This window comes from Mastomys coucha, unplaced genomic scaffold (assembly GCF_008632895.1).
Source record: "Mastomys coucha isolate ucsf_1 unplaced genomic scaffold, UCSF_Mcou_1 pScaffold8, whole genome shotgun sequence".
Taxonomy (NCBI): Eukaryota; Metazoa; Chordata; class Mammalia; order Rodentia; family Muridae; genus Mastomys; species Mastomys coucha.
In genome coordinates this window covers 3083454-3095010 of record NW_022196914.1, presented here as the reverse complement: position 1 = coordinate 3095010, position 11557 = coordinate 3083454, and the positions used below count along the sequence as shown (strand labels likewise).

Below are 11557 nucleotides of genomic sequence, written 5' to 3'. Positions count from 1 at the left end.
AAATTCGATCATCAATAGGAGGAGAGGACCTCGGCCCTGTGAAGGTTCTGTGCCCCAGTTTAGGGGAAGGCCAGGGCCAATAAGTGGGAGAGGGTGGGGTAGCAGGCATAGGGAGTGGGGAGGCAACAGGGGTTTGTTTTTGTTGTTTATGTTTGTTTCTTTGTTTTTTGGAGGGGAAACTGTGAAAGGAGAAATTTCCATGTAAATAAAGAAAATATGTAATAAAAAACAAAACAAAACAAAACAAAACATTGTATTCATTTTTGAATAGTTATGGTAACAAAAGCAATGCATACATGTCTTCATATGTTTCTCCTTCACTCTCTTGTTCCTGTCAAGAAAAATCAGATAATTAGTGTGATTATTCCAAAAGTTCACACACATATTTCATTGACAAATGAAATGAAATAATTTGAGCCTAAATTGGCTTTTCTGAAATTCCTTTCTCTCTCTCCTTTTTTTCTAATTGTGAGAGACACCAGGAACAAGTAAAGGAAATTATATTCTCTTTCTTGCTCAGTCATTTAGCTGTGTAGCCAGACATAAGTTCAGAGCTACACTACTCTACTGTGGGTCAGCATACTGACTGACATATAATATTTCAAGCATTTGAATTAAGTGAGGTTAGAGAAGGAAGAAAAAATCACTGAGACTTGTAAAACTTATTCATTTGTTAAAACAATACTATGTGAATCATAATTGTTAAGCATTCCCATTTTAGCAATAGAAAAAGAAATATAAAAATATCTGACCTCTTCTATATTTCCAGGACCTAAAGGATTGAAAAAACAAAACAAGACAATACACTGTAATTTAAAACACTTCAAAATGGATAAAATAATACTTATAGCAATTTAAAGTATAGCCAAACTTAACCTTTTAAAGCACAAAATAAAATATGTGCTTGGTATTTTTTGACACTTGTAATTTAATTACAATGTTATTTTATTAATTTTTATGAGATAATGAAAAAGTAACAATTATGGTGCCTATTATTTGCTTTATGTAAGGCATAGTGCATTCGATGCATGTACTTGTGTGAAATGACGTAAAATGGTGGTGGTGGGGGAGATCACCAATAGCTCACACTCATTGGCACTTTCTTTCTTGAGGATTTGGTCTCATGTATCATATAAGCTAAGGTAATTAAACTAATAAAGACTACTCAAGAGTCTAGTGTAAAATACACTCTACCAGATATCAAGCCATAATCTGACATGATGTTACTAAGATATTAACATTAAGCTCAACCATAATAAAACAACAATGTATTGCTTTAAAATATATAGATAGGACAAAGGAGTTGAAAAGAGTGCTCAGGGACTGTACTGGATACTTTTATGTCATTGTGTCACAGGCTAAAGTTATTTGAGAGGAGGGAACCTCCATTTTTAAAAATGCCTCCATAAATTCGGGTTGTAGGAAAGCCTATAGATTAATTGGTGATTGATAGGGGAGAGGCCAACCCATTTGTGGGTGGTGCCATTCCTGGACTGATGGTCCTGAATTCTATAAGAAAGTAGAGTGAGCAAGCTGTGATGAGCAAGCCAGGAAGCAACATCCCTCCATGGTCTCTGCATCAGTTCCTGTCTCCAGGTTCCTGCCCTGCTTGAGTTCCTGTTCTGACTTCCTTTGATGCCGAATTGTGATGTGGAAGCATAAGTTGAGTTAATCCTTTCCTCCCCAAGTGATGTTTCATTACAGCAATAGTAACCCTAAGACAGGAATTAAGGAAACTTCCATATGGTCATAAAATATATGCTCACATATACCCAAATTCATATATAGTTGATATACTGTAGGGGTGACCATAAATTATACAAAAAGCATAAATTATTTTGAGTTTGGTTGGAAGAACACTGGCCCTGTATACAAACTCAAGAGCAGAAGACAGAACTATGAAATGAAAACCAATATGAATTAGCTGAGGAAAGGCACTGATTTCAGCAATAAAGCCAGTAGTGGGTCCCCAACATTCCAGTAGAGAGGTCCACACTGATCCTCACATAGGTAGTACTTGCTAAATCCAGTGGGTTACAAAACAAAAGCATGAAATAGAAAGGGGACTCATGCTGGGGAAGTAGTGTTGAGTTGGTAGGAGTGGGAAGAGGGAGGACGGAAGGCTGAGTGGGGTTAGAATGTATTATGTAAGTGTATGGAGATGCCACAGAATAAGTTTGATAAAAATAAAACATATGAAAATTAAATGAGGCCCGTTTTATATCATAAGACTGGAGAAGGATGAGGAAGCTTAGTAAAGCACCCTTCTGCTGGTGAAAGGTGGGGACACGGCTGCATCCATGCCTTCATGTTGAGACTGTAAACAGGGCACCACTTCTGAAGAGCATTCTAGTACTACTCAGCAAAGTAAATAGCTTGGAGCACTTAACCAGCCTTTCCACACCATTTCTCTGTGAAGAAATGACCTCTCTGAAGTCCACTTGGGATGAGCATATAGAGGAGCCCTGCAGTGTTTCTTATAATCCCAGTGAGACAGAGCTCAATAAAATGTGGGTGCATTCCACAGTGTACTGTACAGTACCTAGTAACAACAGACAATGTGTGCGCAGTAAGTGGGTGGAGGCTGAAAAACCTTATGCTGAGTGTTCTCAAAAAGAAAACCCCATAATCTATTTTTATATAAATTACATGTATACTTACATATAACCATATGAGAATATGTACAAATACACATTGTATATTTTAGGATGTTTGTCTATAGTGAGAAAGAGAAGGTCATGAAGCATGAGAATGCTAAGAAATAAGTAAAACAAGGGATCTGGCATAGGCCAATGATGGTAAGTAGCCATTAAGGATGCCATGGCATTTAACTAATTCAAACATGCACTTCAGATTAAAAAAAAGAAAGTTACCCCTTACCGTCAGAGTGCATGACACCATCTTGATTTTCTTCATTTATAGGATGTCTGAAAACAAGAAAGAAAGAAAAAAAAAACATAAGAATAAACTAGAGGCTTGCCGTAAAATGAAAATGTACATGAACATATGCACATAAACCGAAACTTTCTTCTGGTCTCAGTAGACACTCGGCATGTATATAGTCCACATACATACATGTAAAAGACTCACACATGCAACAATGATGAGTAACATAAGAAATACACTATCATCCTGAGACAAGTTTTACCTCGAACCAAAAATAAAACACTAAGAAAGAAACACCAAATGCGATCAAGCCAACTTTGCATTCAATTAGCAGTCTTTAGGAGGCAGGGGGGAGAGAATCTGGTAATGCACTATAACAGAGACCCAGTCAGCAAAACCTAGACAAGGCTAGCCATCTTATCCACAAACAATCTGATTTCCTCAATAAATAAATTGCAAGGAAAAAAAAGAAAAACTGAGGTTACAGTAGGCAAACCTCCATGCGAAAGAGATACATGTATGAACATGAATTATCAAAGACTCTAGGCTATGAGCTCGTAGTCAAAGTTAAAGCACACATGACAGAGTTTTACTATTTAGCAGGTCAAGCTGGCTTTGACCTAGTAACCCCCATGCTTCAAAATCTTGATGCTGGGATTAGAGGCCTGTGCCCTGTGGATGACTGATTTGATATCTTATGCTAACACACAGGGTTTAATTAGATATTACTAAAATGTCTATGGATGAAATAAGACAATGTTTGCTATTAGTTTCAGGACAACACAAGAAAGGGAAGTGCTGAAGAGACAGATGAACCAGAACTATCTTTTTATAACTCCTGCCATGGGTAGAGGATATTGGGCCCACTACATTACTGTCCCTACTTTTCCCATGCATAACTATATTTTACCATACTTATACTTCTGAAAAACAAAGTAATTTAATCACAAAAGCTCTTGGGCTCTTTAAAGGAACTCATTAATTAATTCCAAAGCTTTTAAAGTGTCGTGGGAGGGGTTTCTGTAGTGAAGTCATTGGGGAATCCATTTAAGGCAGTGGTACTTAACCTGTGGGTCATGACCCTTTGGGAGTCCATATCAGATATCCTGCATGTAAGATATTTACATACAGTTCATAACAGTAGCAAGATTACAGTTATGAAGTAGCAACAAAGTCATTTTATGATCAAGGGTCACCCACGAGGAGCTATATCAAAGAGTGAACAATTACTGTAGTTTGTCTTTACATACTTAGAATTGTAGTACCTCGGGGTTCAAAGCCAGCCTGGCTATATAATAAATTTCCATTTCAATGACAAAGCAAAGCAAAGAAAAAAGATCCTTTTGGAAATAATTATTTAAATAAGATTGCTAGGTGTGGACAAGGACAAACAAGTTTTACAGTGGAAAAGTTAGTAACATTTGGTTTGGGAACCCAGGACAAGGGACTGAAGTGCATACTTTACATATCAAAGCAGACCTGGACTTAGGGTTCTTCCAGCATCCCTCAGTCCCCACCTGGCATACCCTGCCCCTAACCTTGAATTTTCCAGCCTAGGGTCTGGGCTGCCCTTCCCCCAAAGGCTCCTCCCTATATAATCCAGACATTTTGGTCTCTCTCCCTCATTTCTCTTTCTCTTTCCCTCTTTGAGCACACACACTGTTTCTCTCTTTCTCCACCCCCAACCCATAGTGACTTCTCTGGACTTGGTCCTTGGGGCCAGTGAGCTCATCCAAGAGCACCTCCCCAGTAAACCTGCCTTGAATATATTCTAATATCGCTTGAGTTGGCTCATTTCACTGGCAGAGAAATAATCTATCTCTTAACATAAGTATGTTCTTCACCTTGGCTTTAAGGAATAGCATTTACAGAAAACATAAATACTCTGGACGTAAAATACACTGACATTCAACCAATGAATAGTCCTTTTCATGATGAGCAGGGCACAGGGCTGAGTAATGAACTCTGTTCTTCCACTGCTTTACTTCTAGAACTTCCTTCCTTCTCCCTCCTCCCACCTGCCTCCTCCCTTTGCTCCCTCTGATCCTAAACTTTGAGATGGGGGTCTCACCTTGGAGCTCAAAGGGGCCCAGAACTCTCAGTCCTCCCAAACGAAGTGATTATAGGCATGTACCACCACACCTGTGATATCTCTGTGTCTCACAGTCTCATTTGCTGTGGATACAGAATCCTCACTCTCTCTGAACACTCTCTTTCTCCATGCTCAGCTAGAGGAGTTTTACTGGGTTAAATTCTATCTCTAAAATTAAAAAATAGACAAACAAACAAATAAATAAATGTTACTAGTGTGTGCATGTGCCAGAACACATGAGTAGAGGTCCGAAGAACCGGGCTCTGGGATTGGGTCTCTCCTTCCACCTTTCTGTAGGTTCTGGAGATTGGAATCAGGTGCTCACCCTCTATTCTGTTTTCTTGTCATCCCCCTGCTGTAGACCCCTGACCCAAGTCTTTCATAAAAGTGGCTCTTGTGGAAGGTTATTACCCAGTTCCAAAGCCTGCCCTTAGCTGCTGCAGGTGTTATCAGTCCACCTCGAGAGGGCTACAAAGGCTCTACTTACAACCAGACCACAAAACCCTTGAGGAACGAGATTGCCACTTTGCTAATTTACTATAAAAGTTATCATTTTGAAAATACTTTTAGAGTAACTCCTGTCTTGCTTGGTCTGTGTGTGTCTGTAATTTTTTATTTTTTTATATTTTATTTTATTTGGTTTTTCAAGACAGGGTTTCTCTGTGTAGCTCTGGGTATCCTGGAACTCACTCTGTAGATCAGGTTGGCCTTGAACTCAGAAATCTGCCTGCCTCTGCCTCCCAAGTGCTGAGATTAAAGGTGTGTGCCACCACTGCCCGGCTGTGTGTTTGTATTTTTAATCAACTGGTGATGTATCAGAAATACAAAGAGTAGGATAACTTTTATCTCCAAAATGAATTATTACCATTTGTTTAAATGGATATAATAATAATAATAATAGTAATAACAACAACAACAACAACAACAACCTCCACTGGACTCAAAGTCTATTTTCTAAAACACCTGGATAAATAATAAATAATAATAATAAGGCAAAAAGCATTAGCACATTCATTCAAAGTGTTTCTCACCCAAGAAGATATTTGTGCATATAGACTCAATATTATGCCATATAATACGTGATGCCATTTTATATAGCTCTGAGTTCATGCAGTATATAGTATTAAAATAATAAGTATAAAATAGTAACCACAAAGGCAGTGACAGTGGAAAATAAAACGGACCAAGATGAGGATAAGAAATAGGTGCAAATGTCCTGAAAAGACCCAAGTGCGATTGCCATCAACTGCTCAGTGTTCCTGGCATACAGAAGAGCTTCACAGAGAGAAGAATGGAACCAGTCACAAGCGACCGCAGACATCTGAGCAGAGGGAGTGGGCAGAGAGGAGAAGCGGCAGGAAGTTAGCTTATCAGCGAGATAAGTCCATTCAAGCAGGCTTTTCACTACAGTTCTTGGTTTTCCACACAGCCTAAAGAACCAAATGAAATTCATTTAACTTTATGCCTGTCATTTTGGAGCACTCTTAGGGTGGGGTGGGGGCTGTAGCTCAGTGACAGAGTGCTTACCTAGTGTGTGCTAGGCCCTGGTTCAATTCCCAGGAAGGTAAAAATCAAACCAAACAAGCAAACAAAGGTTTTATATCTTAACATTTAAAGATGCAAAACTGTTATTTTTTAATGCTGTATTTATTTACTCTTTGTAAGTTTAGCTTTCAACCTTTTATTGTTGTTGTTGTTGGTTTTTTTTTTTTTTTTTTGAAGAAAGATCTAAGTGACACAAAAAGTTACTTTATACCTGCCTTATCAGGAATGGACCCCTCCCTCCGGAACATGTCTTTCTATGCTTAACCTACGAGAAATTTTGAAACGATGACTGGCTTAAGCCAAAAATTGCCAAATTGAATTTGGTAAGGCTAATCTGATGTGGCAAATCTCAAGTTCTGGAAAATTCAAAGCACTTGTAGTTAATTACAAGAGCACACTGGTACATTCTTCTTTAAAACAATCCCTTCTCCTAACTAGAGTGACCTCAGGAAGAGCACTTGGCTCTTTCCTCTTATGACCTTAGTCACTTCCCATTCGTTATTATTACCTCATCCATTTCTTCCCATCCATTTCTTATTACCTCACTTTTCCTGTCTTATTACTATTAATAACCACAAAATTTGTTTTGTATATAAAATCTCAACCCTGGGTTCCATCTGAAGGATAAGTTATACGGACACAATTCGGATTCATTTTAAAACAGCCCTACGAAATGTTCTATAGCAAAAGACGTGGACTCGAACATTAATAACGAAAAGCTCAGCCTTCTGATTTCATTTCACTCGGTCAGAGTAACATACAGGAAAATGTAAGAGCGGTCTGCATTCTGACCACTAGGTGGCGAAAGAATGCAATTTAAAATACGCGTAAAATGCCTCCCACAAAGATTTTTGAAATGATTCTTGATTTCTGGTTCCCATTTACCTTCAAACCTTTCAGATTTATAACATACATTGACCTGAAGGACATGATCACAAATTACTTCCCAGAATAACTTCAGAAGCAGGCTGAGCAGGCCCCACATGGTCAAAGTCCCTATCTCCCCAAATTCCTCCCTTGGTCCCAGCTGGAGATTCTCCTGTGCACCCCGGGGGAGCTCTAACCTTGTCAGTCATTTAGCTCAGCCCTCACCAGACTGATGCTGAGCCAGTCTCCGCTCTAGGAATTTTCCCCTGTCTACAGCATTGTTTTTGCCTTTGCTGGTTATTTCTTATCACCATATATAAACACTTGTCATTTTCATGTATGCTCCATGCCATCCTTGCTACCTAGTATACTCGAGGTCAGCCTAGGTTATAGTGACATGAGCTCCTGCCTCAAAATACAGAAACAGAAACAAACAAAAATTCTTCCTATCCCAGTTGTTGCCCTGTGTCTTTGCTTCGCTCCTTAAACAGTCTGAATTGGCTCTTTCCAATTTCTTTCTATGTGTGTGCAAGCATGTGCATGCCTAAGACAGGCAGTTGAAGTTGGATATCTTCCTTTATTACATTACACTTTACATTTTGAGACAGGGTCTTTCTCACTGAATCCAGAGCCTTTGATTTAGCTACTCCGGCTGGTCTGCGAGCCTCGGGACCCTACCTGTCTCCGCCATATCTGTAACTCCTCCACTTCCTCAGAACTGGGGTTCCAGATGCATGCTTTTTACATGTGTGGTGGGCACAAACCTCATGCTTGTGAGGCAGGTACTTTCCAGTTGCTAAGACCGAAGGCTTGGTGCCACACATGATCCTCACTGTGAATTTCATAAATAAACTCAAATTCTGCAGCTGTTCCCTTTAAAATTTATCCACAGTGTAGACATTTCTTGCCGCCTCTGCTGAGAACAGCCCTTCTTGGCTAGAATGCTTCGCTAGATTGCCTGTATTTCTGTAACATCTAACTGGTTCTGGTGCTGCCTCAAGGTTTGCCCATCTTCTTGAAGTGACCTTAATGGGAGGCAAGTTAAAAAACCTGTTGCTGTGCTGCAATCATCTTACTTATGGGTGACAGTCACAGACTGTCACAGCACGTGGAGCCCTTACAACGCGTGCTCTTTCCCATTGCTTCTCTTGCTGCCTTTAGTGTAGCTCTGTTAGCCTCTTCCTTAGACTTCGGCCTCTTTCAGCTTCTGTTCTCTCTGTTCTCGGCCTTGAGCAGGCCCTCCCCCACAGCTTTATGCCTAACGCCCACATCCCCTTGCGTTTTTGCTCCCTCACATCTATGTTTAAAGCTATAACGATATGGATATGCTGTCTATAACACCCCTCACGTTTTCCTTTCCTGCTTTCCCCCCATCACTTGACCCTTACTGCCCACTGCCGTGTCTTCCATCTGCCCGTCTGTTCCCTTTTCTCCTGTCCTTGTTTTATATAGAAGCTGAGATCTGTTTTGTTCATGATCTTCCCTGAAGTTCAATAGAAAGGACACAGAGGAGTGACTCGAAGATTTGTTGAGTGAATATTTTACGCACCTTAAAAAATGTATGAGTACACTGTTGCTGTCTTCAGACACACCAGAAGAGGGTATCAGATCTCATTACAGATGTTTGTAAGCCACAGTGTGGTTGCTGGGAATTGAACTCAGGACTTCTGGAAGAGCAGTCAGTGCTCTTAAATGCTGAGCCACCTCTCCAGCCCCAGTGAATATTTTAAAAGCCCAATAGGTTGTGACTTGAGAATGGATTCTGTGACTTGAGCATGGAGGGAATAGCATCCACAAGGATGCTCTGAAGGGTGGGATAAGAGGCACAGAAACACCTGCATCTTCTACTTTTCTGTCTCAAACCCAACCCATCCATTTCCCACATACTCTTGAGCATGACCATCATGGCCCATTTTGCTTTCGTTTCCTCTATGTATTTATCTAACTTCCCCTTCAACGGGAGAAATTTCTCATCTAGATATTTCCTCATTGTGGAATTTACGGATAGGAACTTTAAAACTGTTGAAGCTTTCTGTTTTGAAGAGACGAATAAGCTTCTAAATATCCTTAACTTTCCCATTTCCCCCTTTTCCACACACAGTAATTAACTTTACAGTGCTCCAAGTACAGATTTTGCAGGCAACGTGAAACACCCAAGCCCCTTCTGTCCTTTCCAAGTTCCTTCTAAATTGGATCTATTTTTACGAAGTTGGCTGATCATAGATAAGCCACTTAGCAAGAGGAAGCCTTAATATGGTTGAGATAATAAACGACTCAAGATTTATTACTCTCAGTGGACTTTGGAGATAACTTATGGAAATGGTATTGCCTACAAGAATCCTTCTTTGTGATTCCTGGTAATGCTGGCACACTGACCAGCATCCCTTGTTCTACCATTGCTTTTGAAATCCGTACTTCCTTCCACAGCCCACTTAGGAGCCTTATCCACGACGGATTCTAGGGATGGGGTTTTCAGAGAGTCAACACAGCAGGCCTACTTGTGCTATGTTTTAGAAGAATATGCTATCAAGGCTGCCTATCATTTACAGAGGAACACATTTTCTTTCTAACTACCCACTGCTGTAAAAGGGGCCTAGTTGATAAAAGTAATTTGCTGTGTGAGACCTTATCAACAATGTTTGTTTTCCTTGTAGGTTTTAGGTCTTCTGACAGGTGTCAGGCCCAAGGAAACCATGAGATAGTTCCCCTGGTCCCTGTGGAAACCTTAGTTTCTACTATCCTCTGGTTGGCTTGTGCTGCTAGAAGCTTCCTGAGACACCCACTGCATTTTCATAACCATGGTTTCTGTAGGCCCTTCTCAGGCTTGTGGAATTGTCTGGAGACCCGTGCTTACACAGCGCCACCTGCTGTCTGTCCTTTCTTCTGTACCTTGTTGAATGCCAGCCTCTCATGTTACTGAACCCTGAATCCTGTGAGTCCTTTTAATGAGTCATTACACTTATGGGTGGTCTGGAGGACTCCTGAAGCAGAGGGTCTATTGTCAAATACCTTTTTTTTTTTTTCATAATCTCGATGAAATGATAACTGGCTTCCAGGGCTTATCAACTTTCAGAATTCTTGTTTGAGTCATTTGTGAAGGTTTCATACTAAAAGCTTGCCATACTCAGAGGCTTTGCTGGAGCTGTGTCTGGGGGAGGGCTTATAACAGACTTTAGAAGTGTTAGGATCCTGGGCCCACTATGGTGTCATATACCTGCAATCGAGGCAGAGGCAGAGGGCAGAGGGCAGAGGGCAGAGGGCAGAGGGCAGAGGGCAGAGGGCAGAGGGATCTTTCTAAGATCAAAGTTAACCTGGGCTACATAGTTATAGGCCAGCTGGAGGTATACACTGAGGGTCTGTCTCAGACAAAATGAAAAACAAAACTAAAATGTAAAATAAAAGTAAATATATATATAAAAAAAATCCTGAGATCTAAATTTAATGAGTTAAATTGACCGGAAGTTAAAATAAACCTAGGAATAAGAAATATGATTTTATATATGTGAAAAAAATTTATATGGAAATTAAGTGTTTAAGAGAACATATATTAGTTATTTTAATTAGGCTAATATTTAGAGAAGAATACAGAGAAGGAACCTCAGTTGAGGAAATGCCTCTATAAGATCCTGCTGTAAGGCATTTTTATAGTTAATGGTCAGTGGGGTAGGGCCCAGCCCATTGTGGATGATGCCAACCCTGGGCTGGTAGTATTGGGCTCTACAAGAGAGCAGGCTAAGCCAGCCATGGGTAGCAAGCCAGTAAGCAGCACCCTCTATGGCCTCTGCATCAGCTCCCGCCTCCAGGTTCCTGCCCTGAGAGAGTTCCTGTCCTCCCTGTCTTTGATGATGAACTGTTGGTAAAATAAACCCTTTCTTCCCCAAGTTGCTTTTGGTCATGGTTTTCATCACAGCCATAGTGACCCTAACCAAGATAAGTCAGTACCAAGACAGTAGTATTGTTGTGCCACACATGGCTGTGTCACTTTGGGGAGGATTGTGGAAGGACTTTGGAACTTGGGGCTAGAAAGGTCATGGAGTGTAGAGAGCCCTGAACTGTTCTAGAGGAGCTTTGAAGAAAAGAATGTCGAAAGCAGTGCAGGCAGTGGAGGCCTGGCGTGTCAAGTCTCAGAGGGAAGGAAGCAAGCACTCTCTGGGCTTTTTTTGGGGG

The 11557-nt window shown here is 40.5% G+C and overlaps 1 protein-coding gene across 4 annotated transcripts in view; it reads right to left on the bottom strand.

Annotated features, from left to right (window-relative positions):
* The window catches only part of Fyb1 (FYN binding protein 1), a 138286-nt gene that overhangs the window by 38092 nt on the left and 88637 nt on the right, over positions 1 to 11557 (bottom strand). For all 4 annotated transcript variants that reach the window (XM_031360730.1, XM_031360734.1, XM_031360732.1 and 1 more), the window contains exons 4-6: positions 2881 to 2927; positions 753 to 772; positions 297 to 331 (exon numbers count right to left, since the gene is read on the bottom strand). In XM_031360730.1, coding sequence (XP_031216590.1) covers positions 297 to 331; positions 753 to 772; positions 2881 to 2927 — 102 coding nt within the window. The remainder of the gene's footprint in view (positions 1 to 296; positions 332 to 752; positions 773 to 2880; positions 2928 to 11557) is intronic.